Source organism: Rana temporaria, chromosome 10 (assembly GCF_905171775.1).
Source record: "Rana temporaria chromosome 10, aRanTem1.1, whole genome shotgun sequence".
Classification (NCBI taxonomy): domain Eukaryota; kingdom Metazoa; phylum Chordata; class Amphibia; order Anura; family Ranidae; genus Rana; species Rana temporaria.
This window is the reverse complement of record NC_053498.1, coordinates 97,012,612-97,034,551: the sequence shown is the minus strand read 5'-3', so window position 1 is coordinate 97,034,551 and position 21,940 is coordinate 97,012,612. Positions and strand designations below refer to the sequence as shown.

At 41.8% G+C, this 21,940-nt stretch overlaps 1 protein-coding gene across 3 annotated transcripts in view; it reads left to right on the top strand.

Annotated features, from left to right (window-relative positions):
* The window catches only part of LENG8 (leukocyte receptor cluster member 8), a 38,676-nt gene extending 17,606 nt beyond the window's left edge, over window positions 1–21,070 (top strand). For all 3 annotated transcript variants that reach the window (XM_040325781.1, XM_040325782.1, XM_040325780.1), the window contains 7 exons: window positions 1,907–2,044; window positions 6,677–6,965; window positions 7,990–8,091; window positions 8,200–8,268; window positions 11,222–11,351; window positions 11,444–11,651; window positions 19,429–21,070. In XM_040325781.1, coding sequence (XP_040181715.1) covers window positions 1,907–2,044; window positions 6,677–6,965; window positions 7,990–8,091; window positions 8,200–8,268; window positions 11,222–11,351; window positions 11,444–11,651; window positions 19,429–19,591 — 1,099 coding nt within the window. In that variant the 3' untranslated portion in view covers window positions 19,592–21,070. The remainder of the gene's footprint in view (window positions 1–1,906; window positions 2,045–6,676; window positions 6,966–7,989; window positions 8,092–8,199; window positions 8,269–11,221; window positions 11,352–11,443; window positions 11,652–19,428) is intronic.
* Window positions 21,071–21,940: the final 870 nt, after the last annotated feature.

Genomic DNA, 21,940 nt, shown 5'->3' with positions numbered 1-21,940 from the left:
GGCAACATTTTAAACGCCTTTACAGGTTACCTGTTTAGAGTTGAAGGAGGTCTAGCACTAGAATTGTTGCTCATACCTCATGAGTGGTGCAAACACGGTTTACATATGCGTGTACGTTTTTTGCTTCTGCGTACGAGCACAACGTGATGGGGAGTTCTTGATGGTGTTGTGTGTGTGTTTTTTTTTTTTTTTTTTTTCTTCACTCTACCACCTTTATTCCTATTACAAGGCATGTAAACATGCCTTGTAATAGAAATGAGGACGATGGGTCCCCCCCCCCCCCCCTTTTTTTTTTTTTCTTTTTTTTTTTAAGAGATCTGGAGTCAAAGAGGTGCGCAAATGCACTTCGCTGGTGGTTCGCTCCTGCTGTACACACAGCGCAAGCCAACCACCGGTTACCGCAGACTTGACTCGTCTGCTGGCCCCCGCGGATCATCGGCCAGAGAACTGCAATCTGCCTATGTAAACGAGAGGCACTGTTGCTGATTTCCAAAAAGTGTTAGTATATCCACCGCAATATCACAGTCCTGCTATAAATCACTGATTGCCGCCAGTACTAGTAAATAAAAATATCCCATAGTGTGTAAACGCTATATCTTTTGCGCAAACCAATCATTATACACTTATTGGGATTTTTTTTACCAAAAATATGCAGCAGAATGCATCTTGGCCTAAGATTAGAACATTTTTTTTGTGTGTGTATATTTATATGTATGTGTGTGTGTGTGTGTGTGTGTGTGTGTGTGTGTGTGTGTGTGTATGTGTGTGTATGTGTATATATATATATATATATATATATATATATATATATATATATATATATATATATATATATATATATAATTACAAAAAATGGCATGGTCATGGGGGGCAAATCTTCTGGGGGGTAAAGAGGTTTTAAAAAAGGGGGGGACTGTATACTTCCACCCTGGACCGGAAGTGACATAACGTTGCTCCAGTCCTCCCAAGACCATAGAGGCGATCAAAGCCGAGGGGGAAGACATCCCCTCCTGCTTCGGAACGTGTTCCAGCAACTCGTGTGTGTGTGTATACGTACAGTGGAACTTGGGATTATGAGCATAATCTGTTCCAGGAGTTTCCCCATTGAAGTCATTGGAAACAAAAATAATTTGTTCTGCCGTGACTTCAATTGCATGCAATACCGCATGCGGCCAGAGGTGGGGACGGAGGGTCTCTGGAATGGAGTATTTCCGTGTCTTTCCAATCAGCACAGTTTTGCTCCGGCGCCCACCCAACTCAGGCCAAACGTGGTACTACACCCCGCTTTGGCGTGAATCCTGCTCGTTTTGCGAGACAACATTTGCAAACCGACTTAGGATTTTTTTAAATGCAGTGCTCGTATTGCGAAACGCTCATTAAAGAGGAAGTAAACCCTTCACTTAAAAAAAAAAACTCTGCAAGAGAGGCATAATGAGCTAGCTCATCTTGCGATCAAAGTCCTCCTCCGTCCCATCCACTGCCACCGCCATGTGCCCTCATCACTTCTTCCTGTCATCGCCTCTCTGGCGCTGTGATTAGCCGAGGTTCCACTGTATTGTGGTCGGCAAGTGGTTAATGAACTCTGTGTTCTGTCATTTTGTCACTTTTTTTGATTTTAGTATGTAAAAATGCAAGGGAGTTATGACAACACATGAAGTCATTAGTCCTAGTAAACCTTCAAGGATCACTTGTTAGGGGGGAAAATCTTCAAGGTGTTCCAAGAACTACTGCCTATTTTCATACTAAAACTCGCCAGGCTTTTGATGTGCTGCATGGATGTGAATGTTATTTCTCGTTGACGTTGCAGCCAGGCAAGACACTAGATTTGGTGGTTTGTCAGAGGTGGATGTTGGTTGGTTTTTGTTTTTTAAGTGATGGCAACTTTTTTTTATTATCTTCCCTCTAGTGAGTCTCATTCAGATTCTGACAGCAGCTCATTGTCTGGAAGTGAAAGCCGAACAGTTAGTCGTAGAAGTCTACAGAAAGGACGTGGTCGTGGAGGACATGCAGAACGTGGCCGTGGAAGAAATCAGAGGGGCAAAAGGTGTGTAGATTCACCTTTTTATTTCAGTTTAATGGATCCTCCTGTGGGTGTGGTGGGTGTTTGGAAAAAAATGTGGAAGGATGCTATGAAGAGTGATTTAGACTAATTGCAAAGTCCATCTTTGCCATGAAAATGAACTTGGTGTTACTATTGTTCTTCCTCTGTTAATCATGGTTACCTGCAAGGAAATACATGCAGTCATCATTGCTTTGTACAAAAAGGGATTCTTACAGGCAAGCATATTGCTACTAACATTGCACCTAAATCAGCCATTTATCGGAACATCAAGCATTTCAAGGAAGAGGTTCAGTTGTGAAGCTGACTTCAGGGCGCTCAAAGTCTAGCAAGTGCCAGGATGTTGCCTACAGTTGATTCCGCTGTGGGATCGGGGCACCACCAGTGCAGAGCTTGCTCATGAATGGCAGCAGGCAGGTGCAAGTGCATCTGCGTGCACAGTGAGGGGATTTTTGGAGGATGGCCTGGTGTCAAGAAGGGCAGCAAAGAAGCCACTTCTCTCCAGGAAAAACATCAGGAATAGACTGGTATTCTGCGAAAGGTACAGGGTATGGACTGCTGAGGACTGGGGGTAAAGTAATTTTCTCTGATAGATCCCCTTTCCGATTGTTTCGGGCATCCGGAAAAAAACCTTGTCCGGTGAAGAAAAGGAGCGCTACCATCAGTCCTGTCTCATGCCAACAGTAAAGCATACTGGCACCATTCATGTGTGCAGTTGCTTCTCAGCCAAGGGAGTGGCCTCACTCACAATTTTGCCTAAGAACACAGCCATGAATAAAGTATGGTACAAAAACATTCTCAATTGTACATGCAATGTCTTCCAACCATTCAAGAACAGTTTGGTGAGGAACAATGCCTTTTCCGGCATGATGGAGCACCTTGCCGTAAGGCCAACATTGTAACCAAGTGGCTTGGGGAACAAAACATTGACATTTTGGCTCCCTGGCAAGCAAAGTCCCCAGTCCTTAACTCCCATTGAGAACTTGTGGGCAGTCCTCAAGAGGTGGGTGAACAAAAAAACTGACAAACTCCAAGCATTGATTATGCAAGGATGTGACCCAGACGTTTGTTGACAGCATGCTAGGGTGAATTGCAGAGGTCTTGAAAAAGAAGGGTTGACTCTGCATAAACTTGGTGTAATTGTTAAAAGCCTTTGACATGTATTAAATGGTTGCAATTATACTTCAGTATACCATAGCAACAACTAACGAAAAGATCTAAAAACACTGAAGCAGCAGACTTTGAAAATGTAATATTTGGCATTCTCAATTTTTATATTTTTCTGATTCCTGTGCGTGCAGTACTTATCAGTGTGGTAGAGTGCCTTGGTTATGCAACGAATGAGTGGGCTCTCTGGTGGACTACAGGTCACAGCAGCATGAGTTCCTTCTAGGCGACAACAGGTCACAGCAGAGCGATAAACTCGTAGGACTACAGATCCCAGCAGAACAGTTCTTGTGTTGGACTACAGATTGCGGCAAATGTTAACCTTTTTTCTGCCAGAGATGTTTTTGCATAAAACCCCCAAACATATATATATTTTCTGAAAACAGACACCCTAGAGCACAGGTGTCAAAAACAAGGCCCGTGAGCCGAATCCGGTCCTCCAGGCCATTTCATGTGGCCCTCGCACCTCTCCTATAGCTGCAGAATTTTAGGGCATAAACTACCCAAATTTTTGGTAAAATATACAAGTATTCAGTGCTTCCCATTTTTCCACATTTTGGCATGCTACAGCCTTATTGCAAACAGGATTAAATTAATAATTTGCTTAAAAATTCTACAAACGATACCCCATAATGACAACATCAAAAAAAAGTTTGTTTGAAATCTTTGTCAGTTTATTATAAATAAAAACTGGAAAAACCCATGTACATTAAAGCGGGGGTTCACCCTATAAACCCCAAAAAAAAATTTTTCTTTCTTCTACCATAAAATCAGGCATTGTAGCGCGAGCTACAGTATGCCTGTCCCGATTTTTTTTTTTTTATCCCCGTACTCACCGTGTACTCGTACATCGAAGATACCGACTCCCCTCGGGGAATGGGCGCGCCTATGGAGACGGAGGATGATTGACGGCCGGCTCTGGCGCGTCACGCTTCTCCGAAAATAGCCGAAATAGGCTTGGCTCTTCACGGCGCCTGCGCATAGCCTGTGCGCAGGCGCTGTGAAGAGCCGAGACCTACTCCGGCTGTCTTCGGGGAGAGTGACGTGCCAGGGCCGGCCGTCAATCATCCTCCCTCTCCATAGGCACGCCCATTCCCCGCGGGAGCCGAAATCTATAATGTACAATAGCACAGCGAGTACGGGGGTAAAAAAATCGGGACAGGCATACTGTAGCTCGCGCTACAATGCCTGTCTCGATGGTAAAATCGTGTCACTGAGGGTGAACCACCGCTTTAATATTCACAGCCTTTGCTCAATACTTTGTTAAAGCACCTTTGGCACCAATTAAAGCCTCAAGTATTTTGAGTATGATGCTACAAGCTTGGCAAACTTTATTTTTTTTGGGCCGTTTCTCCCATTCTTCTTTGCATGACCCCTCAAGTTCCATCAGGTTGGATGGGGAGCGTCAGTGCACAGCCATTTTCAGATCTCTCCAGAGATTTTCAATCAAGTTAAAGTCTGGACTTCAGCTGGGACACTTAAGGACACTCAGAGTTGTCCTGTAGCCACTCCTTTTATTATCTTGGCTGTGTGCTTAGTCGTTGTCCTGTTGGAAGATGAACCTTCGTCCCAGTCGGAAGTCCAGAGCTGGAGCAGGTTTTTATCAAGTATGTCTCTGTACATTGCTACATCCATCTTTCCCTCGATCCTGACTAGTCTTCCACTTCCTGCTGCAGCAGGTTCTCTTAAATGAGGCATATAGGGTCTGAAAGACCCTGCATATCTCCTCTGGGCCCCATTGAATGTTTTGCAATGCAGATGAAGGGAATATGTTGGATATGTGGCACATGCAATCAGCCGAAAATTGTCTGCTAAAATTTGTCAGTTTCCTTGTTTTTGCTTTCAGGAGGCCCAAGAAAGGGTTGCACGGTTTCCAAATCTATAATTTTTCATGTGATTCCTCTTATTTCTCGAGTGTACAATCTGAAGGGAAAAGTTAATTTTTTTTTTTTTTTTTTGTGACGACTCATTCTACCAGAAGTGTTGGTATTTCCTTGGCTATTTGTCATCAGACTTTGTTAGCTGAAGTTTTAAGGCTGCTACAGAGCCGCTAGTTTTGAAGACTTCTGAAAAAGGTTCCAACCTGTTTTGGTTTAGTTTGTGGCTTGTTGCACTGACCCCCCCCCCCCCCCCTTTCTTTCCCATATTCTGTGCTTTGGGACATCCCTTTTTGTAATCGGATGTATGATAAAGAGACCTTTTCACGGAGCTTCAGTCTGCAAACCCAGAAGTAAGACCGGGTGAAGATGGACGCTGTCTCCAGCGATTGCATCGCTGTAAGACTTTGTTTTGAGGTATGCAATGCATACTAGCACATTATAACTTTGCCTTGAAGGTAATGGGGGGGGGGGGAGAATACACATGCTTTAATATTTTCTTGGAGTACATCACAAGACACCGCTATCGCAACCCTCTGACTTTGTTATTCATGACTTGCTAAAAATAACTGAAACCTTGCCTAGCTGAGAGGAGTTATACCTAGGAGAGGGGGAGGATTTCAAATTCTTTCTTTTTTTTTTTTTTTTTCTGCTAGTGTCCAATTACCTGAAGGTGACAGGATGACCCCATTGTAATGAAGATACCCTGTGTTCTGTGATGTACTCCCAAGAAAAGTATTTATAGCTAAAATAAAAATCCTTTAAGTTGCTAGAACAGGAATAAAGGCAATCTTCCAGTGGGAAAATTTGCTGTAATGAGAACTGTCCAAGAGGGGATTCCTTACTTCCAAAAGTACAGGGCAGCAAGCGAGGAGAAATCTCCCCAGTGATACACCAACCGCACAAGTCATTTTTTTTTTTTTTTTTTTTTTTTTTTTTTTACACATTTCTTAGTCTATCCAAATTAAAGTACATTTTGGTGTTGGATACTTTCCTTTTGGAGGCAGAGGAAACTGAATGTTGACGGCCCTATTTATTCTTTTTTTTTTTTTTTTTCCAATATCGATGCTCTACCTGATTATTGGACATTGACATTTTGGCTTTTTAGCGGGCCAAAATTTTACCAGTCCTTAAAGTGTTACTAAACCCAGTAATATGAAAATAGTTCTTTTTACATTGTATGCCTTTTTGGATGATCTGTAAACGATGGTTGCCTGATAAACTGCACAGTTTCTCCACTGCTGAGAGTTCAGGTAGATTTTCATTACAGCCTGTATACACGCCCACATGTGTGATATGTGACCTGGCCAGCTCTGAGAACAAGTAAATGTTCTCTCTAGCAAAAGACACAACTGAGCATGTGCAGGTTGGCTATCCTGCCTGTGTTAGCTGGCCTTCCCCGGAATAGTGCAGGAGGGGAGGATCTGTGCATACAGGATAAAACGGCCTTTTTACACGATGCAGAGGATTAACCCCTTATGTTCCACAATGAGTATAACAAACATTATATGCTGCATATACAGACTGATTTTACTGTTGTGGGTTTAGTAACACTTTTTTTTTTTTTTTTAAGAAATGAGCAAAATTTCAACAAACGAAACCGCAGGAAGAATAATCAGATGGACTTTGAGGACCCAGAGAAGGATTTCAAGAAGGAAAAGCGAGCAGCACGTTTTCAGCATGGCCACAGTCCAAAGAAACTGCGTCTTGAGCCTCTTGTGCTGCAGATCAATCTGGATCCTAATGATTCGGACAACTTGGACTGGCATGAGCTAAAAATAGTGGGATCTTCCCAGGATATTACTAAACCTTACCTGCGTTTAACGTGCGCACCAGACCCGTCAACCGTGAGACCAGTGACGGTAAGTGTGTGTGTGTGTGTTTTTTTTTTTTTTATTATTTATTTTAACATTTGTAAAAATGTTGCATATAACAGTGTACTGTATACTGAAATGTTTTCATCTTATTTAGCCTACTAGTGTATGCTTTCAAGACACGCCTCTGGTAATTACTGTTAAAGGGGTTGTAAACCCTTGTGTGTGTGTTTTTGCATAGGATGCATTAAGGCGAAAAAACACCTGGCAGTGACCCCCCCACACCTTGTTTTACTTCTCTGAGCCCTGGAATTTCACCCGGCAGGTACGCGCTCGCCCTCTGCCTGAGCTTCTCTGCTCTTGATCGGATAGATTAATAGTAGCGCAGCTATTGGCTCCTGCTGCTGTCAGTCAAATCCAATGATGCGGCGGGGGGCTGAGACTTACATTCAGCGTCTATGGATGTCAAATGATGGATGCGCCCAGATGCTAACAGTGTGGCGTGGATTAGTAGTCTCTACATCAGTTGGCAGTTAGTTCAACTAAAACAGTTTATCCGCAAAGCTGATGCATGTATGGAACCTCCAAAAATCTCTATGCAGTAGCATTTTTGCATATGTCGGCTATAGGATTACGTGTTTGGATAAGGATAACCGAGTATCAGACCAGTGTAGCATCCCTCCTAAAGAGATGGGTGTTGTTTGGGTATGCTGCTCTTTTTGTGTGCTCCCCACACATGCCTAGAAAGAAACAGATATATTTTTTGGAGGATAGAAAAAAACTTAAGACAACCTAACTTCCAGGTCATTAAGCTAAAAGTGAGCATTTCCTGTACAGGGTCATATAGCCCACAAAGACAAACGTACTCTTCGGCCCATGTCCATTCTACTGGGCTGATAATCCCGTGGTCTCATGTGCCCCTTGATTGAGCACTCAGACGTGTTGCTGTTTCCCCATATCTGAAATTGAAAAGGTGTGATTTTTTTTTTTTGGGCATATTTTTTATTATAAAGACAAATGTACACTACATTTTACTGGTTTTTTGTTTGTTTTGATATGTTTTGTCTCCCAGGTTTTAAGAAAATCTATAACAATGGTGAAGGGGCACTTTAAAGAGAAGCTAGATTATGCATTTGCTTGTGAGCAACTAAAATCAATTCGGCAAGATTTAACGGTATGTTTTACCAAGTGTGTATGTGTGTGTGTATAATATATGTATATATATATATATATTGTGTGTTCAGTTTGTAATGGATTTTTTTTTTTTTTTTTTTGAGTGCAGGTTCAAGGCATTCGCACAGAATTCACTGTAGAAGTGTATGAGACCCATGCACGGATAGCACTCGAAAAGGTTCGTCCTCCCCAACCCAAATTGCTATACATACTTTAGTATGTAAAATATCTTGTCTGGAAAAGTTGCATTACTTCTAATTTCTAATATTTTGCCAAGTTATAACATCTGTTTTTCCATGTAGTAGTTTGGGGTTCACATGGCTGTTGTGAATAAAACTGTCTTGTGCTGTAATGTGCCCTTTTCATTTGGTTTAGTTCAGTATGAAGGAAATGCCACAAAAATTTATTTTGCACTTGCAGGACTTTATATATATATTTTTTTTCCTTCAGAGTTCATTAAGAGATGAAGCTTTGAATAAGGATTTATGCATTCAAACTGCTCCTTTTCAAGAGCAGGGTGATATGTAAAATAAACAAACAGGCAGCTATGACAAAAGCTCCTTTGGGTGGCCTAGCCCCCTGTCAAAAAGAATATCAGTAGCAAACAGTACAAGTATGATGCATATATAAACTACATCAGCTTAGACCGAATATGATTTTAACCGACCTAAACAACCTAAAAGGGGTGGGAGCTCAGCTGTGGTGTCTTAATGAACTTGGAGAAAATAATTTTAAGGAGAGTACAAAAGAAAAATTTAGTTCCCTACTTCATGGGACACAATAGACTTCATGCATACATGGGTTATGCTGCCACCGTTGGGTAAATACACACTGGTCAAAAAATGCATGAACTTCCCGTTCAGTGTATAACCCTAGCTAGAGTTTTTTTAGTTGATGGATGTGCCTACAGATGTTTCAATTACTACAGTTTCATGGTCAAGCAGCCGTTTCTGGACTCCACGTGCAAGATGGCATCTGCCAGTTGGCATGGATCCTGTGAGCAGCGTTCCCTGACCCTGCAGTCAACGATATCTGGGGGTGCCATGTATCTGGTGACATTGATCACAGATTGCTCTACAGGTCCAGAGAAGTGATCCCTTGAAGGGAAATAGAGTCCCAGAAGGCATTGGGGGGGGTTTGTGGGCGAACCAGTTGTAATGGGTGAAGATTGGTCCTTCTGGCCCATGTTTGTTTTTTTCCCTGCTCTGCTCTTTTCCTTTTCCTGCTTTTTGCTTTTATTTGCCCCATGTTTTTTTTTTTCTCTCCTTTTCCCCACCCAAGCTTTGCTAGTTTTCCAGCACCCTCCCTGCTTTTGCGTGTGTTGTTGTGTTTTTTTTTTTTTTGGCCCTGCTCTGCTTTTCACCCCTTTACTCTCCAGGAAAACAATTCCACCTAGTGGTCTGATAGGGGCCATCAGTTATAGTTGGAAAGACAAAACTCCTAGTTCAACCAATAGAGCAAAAAAATAGAATCGTACGTTTTGCTACTAGTTTCTTATTCTGTAAATCCTTTTGCCTGGTACTGCTTACGGTATGTTGGTTATATGGAATGTGACTATAGTGGATAAGTGGCACCATCCCCAATAAATGGAAAATTAAACATCCCTTAAAGGGTGGGACTATGGGGGCGCACTGGTCAATGGTCATTGAGGTAGTAAAAAATAAATAAAATTTTATTACAAACTATACATAACAAGTGAAAATGGTATTGATGACAACCATACATGCATTTCGAGACTCCTTCAGAGGTGTCCTGAATTTACAGTACACGTTCGAAATTTTTTAGGGATATGTCGTGAAGCTTAAAAACATGCATCAGCAGGCCAAGCGTTCTTGTTCTCGGACACCATACCTGGTGTGACCAAAGGTCGATTCGGAACAAACCCGCAGAGATTTCACCCAAATGCAGCCTAGAAAAACAGGAGCTGTATGATGTTGAGAAATGGGTGTTGTCACAAATGGGGAACTTAGTAGTTGGTATTGCATGCTCAATGTGAGTCCACACCTGAGCAACCTTTAAAAAAACAGACAACTATCCAGCAGATCAGAGAGCCCTCTGATCTGCTGGACGGTTGTCGTGTGTTTTTTTTTTTTTTTTTTTTTTACCTTACCTGGTCCTCTCCCCATCTCCTGACACCTTGCACTTCCTGTTCAACCTTCTCCCGAAGCGGACTTTCTGGTCACCAGCTGGAATTTCTGCAGGGCCTTGTTTCCAAACTGACCCCTGCTTTCCTGATTTAAGGAGTTTCCCTTTCTGTGTGATCCTTGTAAAAGCTCATCTCTTTTTTGTTCCCACCAGCAGCAGTACATTTGCCTTCCTTCCTCCCACTTGTTGACAGGGTAGCCTGGAAGCTCGTTCTCTTTGCTTTCCTGGTGTGCCTTGTCCTTTGGGAACGCCTGTCCTTTCACTGCCATAGCCTGCCAATCAGCACCTCATTTAATTTTTTGCTCCCCTTTGGGGGCTAAGCATGACTTCTGTGGCTACATGTCGTGTCTTCCCATCTTTCCTGCCTGAACTCATTCTCCCATTAAGGTGAGATTATTGGGCCTATACAGAATTATGCTTCTAGTGGAGCCACTTCCTGAATTGTTTCCCCAGTCCCGAATGGTTAACATACCTGTAAATTATCTTGGGAAGGCACAGGACACTTCTCGTGTGTGTGTGTGTGTGTGTGTGTGTGTGTGTGTGTGTGATCTTTGTTGCTTGCTAATAAAACTGGAGCTTCATAGAGAGGGAGGGGTTATGTAGATACACTACGGGGTGGATGCACATTTTTGTTTTTTCAATCCCCTAAATGCAGTGGCATGTAACCCATGGTCTATCAAACAATGAGTGTCCAGTACCCCAAAATTGGACGTGCATCAAAATTCCTCATTTAAAAAAAGGATTAGATTCACCTTAGATTGTAATGTGTATTTTGCTTTTTTGCTGTTCAGGGAGATAAGCTATGTAATACTTACAAGTAGGGTGTTTTTAAACTTTACAATTGTTTTTCATTTGATTATATATATATATATATATATATATATATATATATATATATATATATATATATATATATATATATATATATATATATATATATATATATATATATATATATAATTTATTTTTTATTTTTATTTTTTTAGGGAGATCATGAGGAATTCAACCAGTGTCAAGCACAGTTAAAGGCTTTGTATGCTGAAAATCTTGCTGGGAACATTGGAGAGTTTACAGCCTATCGCATATTGTATTATATTTTCACTAAAAACTCTAGCGGTAAGGAAATGACTAGGTTAAAAAAAAAAAATAGTACACCCCTTTGTGCCGGTTTGCAGTCTTATCTCGATTTATTTTTTATCTATCTACAGATTTAACTACAGAGATGGCGCACCTGACCAAAGAGATGAAAGAGGACCCTTGTGTCGCCCATGCTTTGTCTCTTAGGAATGCTTGGGCTTTGTCAAACTATCACCGGTTTTTCAAGCTTTATAAAGCAGCGCCACGTATGTCTGGGTATCTAATCGACAAGTTTGCAGAAAGGGAGAGGAAGGAAGCCATTAAGACCATGATTAAAACGTATGTTTTGGCTAGCATATTGCTTAATCAAATCTCACTCCAGATTTCTTCCCCTCCTTTGTTTAAAGAACTATCCCTCATTTATTTATTTTTAAACTCCCCAGGGGACCAAGTGTGATGTGCATAGGACCCCCAATCCAAATGGGACCAAGTGCTTGGTCCTGTTGTCCCCTAAAAGCACTGCTATACGCTGGCAATGGCTCTACCCCTTTTTAAATCCCAGATTATGAGCGTTCTATGGGGGAGACACAACCAGCATAGTGCCCCAATGATTTATCTACAGCAATCGCTGCAGGTAATCGCTGGCTGTTCAAACATAGCTGGATAGCTGTGGCCACAGATGTAGCCTTACGAATCAGTGCTGCGTGTTTGTTCATAATGATAAAAGATCTCTTGGAGCTTTGGCTCTGTCCTGTTTGTGTATAACCAGCCGCAGATGCAATACACAGAAGGAGCTCCGAAAGCTCTTTTACTCTTAATGGACAAGGAGCATTCATTGTTTATTCATAAACGTGACAGATCATTCAAAGCTGCTTGTTCACATACAGAACCTGGTTGATGGATCAGAGCTCTGCAGAAATGAGTTTTCGCTTTTAAGAATAAGCAGTCAGCAATGTCTGACTGGTGCCATGTATAACGCAGACCGACAGTGGTGGTCGCTCGTTCATAGAACTGAAATTTCACACATCGCTGCAGCCTGTGTGATATTTTATGAATGGAAGCAACTGGCCTCTGGAGTGTCTCCTTCTGCCAAATAACAGTGGTCACTCTCAAGTTGGTGTCCCTTCTAGCAGTGTTGTCAGATGTGTGTTTGTGGGGAAAGAATGCAGAATTTGACCTTTCTGACCATGCTGCTTAGAAACTAAAGGTCCTGATGTGAACAAAACCAAGTGCTATATGCACTTGCCCCCCTAGGGGCACTTGTCCACTGCTACCAGGTGCATGGAAGGAGAGTTGCCCTACTTTTAAAAAGTTCCTCAGACTTAATTTTATCATTAAAGCGGTTGTGCCATGGGAAAATAATATTAAAAGCCAGCAGCTACAAATACTGCAGCTGCTGACTTTTAATATTAGGACACTTACCTGTCCTGGAATCCAGCGCTGATCGCAGCAGAGGATGAGCAATCGCTCATCTCTCTGCTGCTCCCCCCGCCATCCTCGGTGAGGGAACCAGGAAGTGAAGCACTGCGGCTTCACTGCCCGGTTCCCTACGGCGCATGTGCGAGTCGCGCCGCGCCCGCCGATTGGCTCCCGCTGTGTGCTGGGAGCCGAGTGTTCCCAGCACACAATGGGGGGGCGACGGGATGTGACGGAATGCCCGTCTTTTGCCTGTGAATGCCGGGCCGGAAGTGGGTGCAAATACCTGTCTTTAGACGGGTATCTGCACCCCCCTCCCCCCTGAAAGGTGTCAAATGTGACACCGGAGGGGGGAGGGTTCCGATCAGCGGGACTCCACTTTAGGGTGGAGAACCGCTTTAAGATAGATGCAGAGCTGAATTAACTTATCTAAAAGATGAACCTGAAACCATAGCAGTGTTTAGTGAAAAGCATTCTGTATTTGTCATTGGCCCCCCCGTTAGTAATTTTCATAAATTTGTGATGAAAGAGTTATTGTGTCCCCTTGGAGTACTAGCCCCCTAATATTTTCAGCCGGGGATACAGCCATATAAATCATTAAATTGCAGCTCTGTAAAATGTCTGGAGCTACCGGATGTCTGACATGTATGGGAGTCTGTTAAATAGCAGCGTTCCACGTAATAGTTTTAGTCTCTCTAGCTGTGGTGTAGAATGTTTTTATATTAGAGGCTGATTGTAGAAGGATGCAGGATTGCTCTGTTCTTTGCAAACATGTAGGTTTTTGCATTAAATCTTTACAGTGTTGGCGGTAAGTATGAAGTAGGTTGACTTAACATGCGTTTTATTATTGATGTGCCAAATAATATACATATATCCTTGTTTCACTTTTAGAATCTTTTAATTGTAAATCTGTTTGTATATTGGGTCACTCAAGGCTATGAGCTTTGTTTTGCAGGGAACTTCTGTACAAAAGGATTGGGTTTCCCCCCCCTTTGTTAGTAATCGGGTAGTGCACTTTCACACTGAGGCGCGGGGTGTCGGCGGTAAAGTGCTGCTATTTTTAGCGTAGCCTTTTGCCCGCTAACGGGGGCGCTTGTAACCCCCACTTGCAGCCGAAAAGGGAATAAAGGTAAATGGCTTCCTTTACCTTGGTGCAGTCCTCTTTCACTTACCTCATCCTTCGATTTTGCTTTTAAATGTCCTTATTTCTTTTGAGAAATCCTCACTTCCTGTTTTTCTGTCTGTAACTCCACACAGTAATGCAAGGCTTTCTCCCTGGTGTGGAGTGTCGTGCTCGCCCGCTCCCTTGGACTACGGGAGAGTCAAAACGCTCTCTACGTTGTAGATGAAGGAGCGGTGTTAGTGGGCGTCCTGCTCGCCCCTTTCCACCTCAAGGGAGGGGGCGAGCACAACACTCCACACCAGGAAGAAAGCCTTGCATTACTGTGTGGAGTTAGACAGAAGAACAGAAAGTGAGGATTTCTCAGAAGAAATAAGGACATTTAAAAGCAAAATGGAAGGATGAGGTAAGTGAAGGAGGACTGCGCTAAGGTAAAGGAAGCTATTTAGGGATTTTTTTTATTACCTTTACAACCCCTTTTAAAAGCACCGTTAAATCGGCGCTTCGGTGGCACTCCCCATTGATTTCAATGGGCAAGGGCGCTTTAGCAGCGGTATATACCGCTGCTAAAGCGCCTTAAAGATGCTGCTTGCAGGACCTGTAAAGCACCTCTGTGTGAAAGTAGCCTTATTCTCATCAAATCTAGTTTAGCTAGAGAACGCTCTATAGATGTTACTATGTGCACTCTATAGTGGTCTCTAGTATCCTGTGCTATATAGCATCCAGTGCTTTTCCTGTTGTACAGTTGTATTCTCCTGTACAACTCTCCTATTTTTATAATGAATATGGTTGAATGATGAGCGCAAACATTGGTGAATGGTGCATATACAAACAATTAATGTAAATATAAATAAGATCCCCAATGAAGGGGAATAAGCCAATTAATGAATGAATTAAGTACTGAATAAAGATACCATAATCACTCAAATCACTGTGACAGTGATGCAAACAAAAAATGAACCAAAGTGTCCTGTGTTGCAAAAGATAAAAAAAATGGAAATAATATAATGTCCCAAAATAGTCAACAATAAACTTGTGCGTCCAGATAAAAGTGTTTAAACACGATCCCACCGGCAGCTGGGCTCACGGAGCGCTTACCTTCCTGATGTGAAAAAACAGCGTGTGGATCCTCAGATGGAGACCTAACGAACTTCCCTCTGCTCGGACGAGCTACTGCGATCCTCTGTGTTTTTGCCTGGAGAGCGTCCACCCTCACTGTGTGTAGTACAGGGCTACACCAAAGTGGAGGCTCCGTGCCCGGAGCGTGCACAGGCAATCAACGAGATGTAAAAAGAAGAAGAGAAAAGGGGCTCCAAATGGTGAAATACTTCTCGGCAAACAATTATTTATTGGTCCAAATGGTAAAAATGCTCAACATGAGCTTAAAAATCAAACGTTAAAACAGCAAGTTGCGGATGTGCGGAGGCTCTGATGAAGTCACGTGACGTGACGCAACGCATAAGGCCCTGTTTAGACGTGACCGGAAGTGACGTGACATCCCATCCGCAACTTGCTGTTTTAACGTTTGATTTTTAAGCTCATGTTGAGCATTTTTACCATTTGGACCAATAAATAATTGTTTGCCGAGAAGTATTTCACCATTTGGAGCCCCTTTTCTCTTCCTCTTTTTACATCTCGTTGATTGCCTGTGCACGCTCCGGGCACGGAGCCTCCACTTTGGTGTAGCCCTGTACTACACACAGTGAGGGTGGACGCTCTCCAGGCAAAAACACAGAGGATCGCAGTAGCTCGTCCGAGCAGAGGGAAGTTCGTTAGGTCTCCATCTGAGGATCCACACGCTGTTTTTTCACATCAGGAAGGTAAGCGCTCCGTGAGCCCAGCTGCCGGTGGGATCGTGTTTAAACACTTTTATCTGGACGCACAAGTTTATTGTTGACTATTTTGGGACATTATATTTCCATTTTTTTTATCTTTTGCAACACAGGACACTTTGGTTCATTTTTTGTTTGCATCACTGTCACAGTGATTTGAGTGATTATGGTATCTTTATTCAGTACTTAATTCATTCATTAATTGGCTTATTCCCCATTCATTGGGGATCTTATTTATATTTACATTATTGTTTGTATATGCACCATTCACCAATGTTTGCGCTCATCATTCAACCATATTAATTTAAATTTTTTTGTCGTTGGTACATTTTAGATTTGAGCTGCATTTATTATTTAACTCACACCATTGTTTTCACAATTTTATTCCTCACGTTGATAGTATTGACCAGCGCTTTAGTTTCCCCCCTTTGCACTCCTATTTTTATAGTCCATGAATTATTTCAGGCTTGTGAGTTAAGTTGTGAGATTTTTATCAGTATAGGGTTGTATGCTAGGTGAAAGGGGGCAATCCCAATATAATCAAAGATAAGCAAATTAATTTGTAGATTCCGTTCTTTCTAAAATTATTTAATTATATTGTAAAAATCATTTTATGAATCTAGGCAACCAAGTCTGTAAATTGCATGATTCTCAGCAGGCTGGACAAATCTGCATGAGCATAAAAATATGATTCGCCTAATATGCAAGTCAAATTATCTCTGAATGTTTTTTACCTGGAAGTGTTTACTCCTTAAAGGAGTTGTAAAGGAAAATGTTTTTTCACCTTAATGCAATCTATGCATTAAGGTGAAAAAACATCTGCTGCTGCCGGCCCCCCCTGAGCCCCCGTTATACTTACTTGACCTCTCGAAAGTCCCGCGCAGTCCCGATATATCCTTTTCGCCGCTCAGCCTGGCTGCTGATTGGCTAGAGCGGATGGATTGAGAGCAGCACAGCCATAGGCTGGCGCTGCTGTCAATCACATCCAGTGAGCATCTATGGCTGCTCGCTGTATCACGGGAGCGTGCCCGCAATTTGTGACCACCACGCGAGGTCTCGCATGACACTGGTTACTAATTGCGGGGAGGACCAGAGACAGCCGCCGAGGGACCCCAGAAGTCGTGGATCGGGGCCACTCTGTGCAAAACAAACTGCACAGTGGAGGTAAGTATGACATGTTTTTTGTTATTTAAAAAAAAAAAAATGTTTTTCCTTTAGTGACCCTTTAACCATTTTGTTTTTACCTAAGGCCCCTGTCACACGGGCGCCTCCGTTTGACAGACTCCACTTGCTCAGTGGGGGGGGGGGGATCGCTCTGCTGAGCAGGCGGATGACTGGTCCGTCTCCGCTCACTGCAGAGTGGAGATGGAGTCCCATTCTCCTCTATAGGAAAATCGAATAAAAACGAACCGCCTGTTAATTTTTCATCCGATCTGCTAGACAGATGGAACAATAGGTCCACCATCCATTTGGGTTTGGCAGAAAGAATCTGATTGGATAGCAGTGGGTGTCAGGGGTGCACTGATAGTCCGATCAGGTCTGCCTGAAAAACTAACAGGCGGACCTGATCGGGGCCTGATGGTATACCTGATTTTCAGTGGTTCATTTTGTTAAAGTATCACTCCTTTGCTTTCCTGAATTATTTTATTTACCTGGCTGCCATGCTGATTTTCTATTTTTAATGCTTTCTAAATCGATAACTAGACAGAATTGTGCAGATTGAAAAATCCAGAATCCTTTCAGTGAGTATTAAAGCAAGAGGTCAACAGATCAGCCAAGACAGCTAGCCTTTTTAGAAGAGCAAGGGAATGACCACTTTCCATATATCTCTCCTTGGGCCCCTTTCACACGTGCGGACCGTATGTCCGCTTTTTCATCCATTCATTTGCGGATGAAAAAGGGACATACATTGGTCCCTATGAGATCGCCTCCTTTTTTGACATGAAGTTGTGTACGAATTCAAAAAGCTACATGTCAACTTCTCACTAGTTTTTGCATTTTTTTAATCTGTTCAGACACTGCTCTGCATCAAAATTCCATTGTCCTTATCACGCACACTGATTTGTTTGTGCTATATTATGCAACATGCCCATACACTGTTTTAGATTTTTTTATGCTTTTCTGGTGCCTGTAACACTGGTCTTTCACCATTGGTCAACTCTGGACATAATAAAAATTACATAATGCAGTCTATCATTGGCATTACCATAGCCGTTTTTGTTTTTCCAAGGTTCCACTATAATTGTTCTGTGCCTGCTTTTATTCTGCCAGTAAATCCACAATTCTTACACTCCTAATAGGATGACAATGCTGTTTGTCTTGCTATGCAACTCTGCAGGCAGCGTGGTCTTGGATTAGCATGTAGTTTTGAATGAACTTTTATAAACCTTCAAGGGCACACTCCTCAAAGGTGTAAGTTGGTGCTGGGATTTAAGGGTCAATGCACATTGACATACAATCATCTGCTTTCAGGTCGTAATTTATGTGTAACTAAACGCGACCCTATCCTGTCTTCTGATATCCAGCATCATTCAACCCAATTACTCTGGGCCTATGTTCTGTTGGGGAACAGAGAGGTTGCTCTGCTTGCTCCTCCTGTTGGCATGTTTCTTGTCAGTACATGAACTGATTTGGCTTCTTGTTCTGCTTCTTCCTCGTATACTTTAGTCCTGATGTACAGGGACTGCAAGATTTGTGTAACTAGGATGATTTCAGGTACAGGCGCTACCTGAGTATCTGACTTGCAAACGACTCCTTACTTACAAACGGAGGGAGACAACAGGAAGTGAGAGGCAATCTACCCCTAGGAGGGGAAATAATTCACTCCTGTAAGAGTCGTCATGGGAAAAAGGTGTCTTCACTGAAGCTTTATCATCACTAATCTTTGTTTCCACAACAACCCAAATTTTCAAAATACGCTTGTCCCAGGGACAAACGAGGTGACATTTTCTGAACAGGGGACACGTTACAGGGGTGTTAACCCTTCCCTATGCTAGCCACAAAATAAATATTTTTTTCCCGCTGGTGTTGCTCTTAAAAAAAGATACCTGTTCCAACTTGCATGCCAATTCAGCTTAAGAACCAACCTACAGAACCTATCTTGTTTGTAACCTGGGGATCGCCTGTACTCAAACTCCTTGCATTTAAAAATTTACATTGATGGATGTATTGTTGATTACAGAGCTGCATTTGTGTTTTTATAAGGTTCGACTTTAAACAGTCTGAATTGGTGACCATTGTAAGAGCCCCCATAGCTGTAATGTTATCACAAACCTGTAACCTCTTTAACTCAAAAGCCTGGCCTGTTACCATAAGTAGAAATGGATCTACTGGCATGATAAAAAGGTAATAAAACTATCATTTAAGGGGCCTTGGATAAAACAAAGACTTCTGCGTAAATGCCAAACTGCATCATGTTGTTTGATTTTGTGCATAGTTGCACTTTAATGGATAAGTCATTTTATTAAACCGTGTTGACTTGACACTATATTAAAATCTTGCTGGCAGATTACTTTTCTGTGCCATTGCAGTAACTTTGTGTACCATTTGACATATTTGCTGCTGTACTTTAAAGTGTTTTGCGCCCTGCAGTTAGTGAAGTTACAAAGGTATGTATGTATTTCTGCTTGTGTATTGTGAATTTATAACCCTTTATTTCAGGTGTGTAATGCATATTTTCATTGTTTTTCTAACTTGTGTTTTTCTTTTGCTCCTTTTTTCCTTTTGCTGCTTTTTTCTTTCAATTTAGTTTTCGGCCGGTGCTCCCAATTTCCTACATTCAGTCACAGTTGGCCTTCGAGAGTGAGGAGGAGTGCCATAGTTTCCTGGCTTCTCTGTCTCTTGTGTATGCAGGGAACGACACCAGCAAGATTGATTGCAAGCAAAGCGTAACGGTCTTGCCAAACTTCTGAGCCAGTTTTTAAATGCAAATCAACTTAAATGTGTTTAACAACACATGATTTAAACTCACACTATGTGTGTATGTGAAACTATGCTTGTATTGGATCTTCTTCTGATCAGAGGGTCCATGACTTGGTATTTCATTCTGAACCTGGGCTTCTCTGACTTACCTGAGAGCCATTTCAGACCATGGTAATTTTCTTTGTTCAGTGTGCTATGCTTTTGCACTCTCAACATGGGATTACCATTGATTTAATTGGGTTCAGCCATTAAAAACAGAGCTTCCAGAAGAGAAGTGTTAACTGCTTTGTTTCTACAATGTGATATGAACGTTTTGTGGGTGCTGGATAGAAGACGGATCTCGGTAATATATTAGTCCATACCTGTAGAAGACCCTCTGATCTAATAGCCAGCCCACTTGTGGTTGACAAGGTCCACAGAATAGTTTAACCTGGTCAGGAAAAGCACTTGTCTCAAAGAGGTTGAGAGATTTAAGCTGGAACTCTAGCTTTTTACACTTGCGTTAAAATGAGTGTTCTGTACATAAGATACTATTTAGCTCTTTTCAAAGCCGTATGTACATTTTGTATTTAAGGGTTTCTTCTGAAGTGAACAAATTTTGTTTTCTTTTTTTTGTTTTGATTTATTTTTTTACGTAATTTTTTTTTTTTTTTTTTATATATATATATTTTGAATGTTTGATAGATTTGATGTTGTAAATAGACACTAACTATGTTTCAGTTTCTTTTCTCTTTACCTCACTTGCACAAAGCCTTTGTCCACCTGCTGCACCAAAACTATTGTGGCTCTGGGGAGAAGGCATGAATTACAGAAGGAAAAAGCCAACTCAAAGATTGGGAGAAACAAAATAAGAATTGCAAGCTGTTCTGCCTTGGTGAAATAGACTTTCTTAAATGCATATAAAGAACTGTTTTAACATCCAAAAAGTCTGCAAATGAAGAAAGAAGTTCATGCTACGCTGACAACCCTCCTGTATCTTCATGGAATCCCTTCCAACTCCTGGATCCTAATGGCCTGTGAGAAGATGTGCTTATACTTGTATTAATTTGGCCTATTCCTTTGTTTTTCCCTTTTCCCCCATTTTTTTTTTTTCTTCCACTTACCTCATTATGTTTTGTTTTCTTACTTTTATTTCTGTCCTATTTTCAGCAGGTAAATATTGGGTAATATCAAATACTAAAGCCTTCCCTCCCAACACATTTGTTGTGTGTTTTTTTTATTTTTTTTTTGTTTCTTTCTTTTTTTTTTTTTTTTTCCTCGAACCCTTTTATTTTTTTATTTTTTTTATTTTTTGTTATTCCCAACCTCCCTTTCAGCCCATCTTTATGAAAAATACTCCCCCAACCTTAAAATTGTAACAATGTGGTATTGTGCAATAGTGAACTGATGTTGGTCAAGCGCTCCTTTCTTTGCAGATGGTTTTTTTTTAATTTTCCTTTCTCCCTTAATAAACTTATGAGTTGCAAGTGGCTTTTGTTCTCCTTTCAAAGTGAAAGTGTACATATAGAAGAAATTGTAAGATTGGTTCACACCCAAATGAGGTGGGAGGAAACCCGTGTTCTGTGCGCATTTCCCGTACCATGTTCAAAAAGCGTGCAGTTGCAATCTACACTGGGTTTCAATATTAAGTTGATACAATCCGCTGTGGGAAAATGCAGTGCACTTGGGGTATGGTACAGAAGTACCATGCAATGCTATCTCATTGTTTCAAGAAGTAGTGCATGCGCTACTTTTGGTGTGGTACGATTTCACCCATTCAGTATGAAATTGCTGAAATCGCACTCTACAGAACTGCATGGGAATCACACAGGAATGCACTGCACATTCCTGTGCGATTCCCAGTGTGGACTGGCAATAACCAAATGGTAATCGATTTTATTTTATTTGTCAGATATATTTCTGTTACACTGCTTTTAGCATTGCCTTAGTATGTACTATACTGAAAAAAAAAATGCATGTGTGAGCACATGGGGGGGGGGGGGGGGGAGAGAGTCACTTCCTGCACTAAGGGGTCTTCTGAAATACAGAACAACAGGGACAAAGGTATCCTAAAACTGTGTAGATGATGCCTTCCTTAGATGAGGTGATCAGATGGAAAAGAGAAAGTACGGCGCTCAAAATATTACTCTCGGTATGCTCAAAAGATATAAGTGTACATATAACCTCCGTGTTCTACTTAATAAACGCGTTTCTCCTAATAAGGCATCATCTGGGGTGCTGGTTCACTGCGTATTTATAGGTATAGAGCTACCCTCTAATGAGAGCCAGCTCCACGATTGCCACAGACATAAACAAACTAGGGCTGCAACTAACCATTATTTTCAGTTTCGATTAATCGG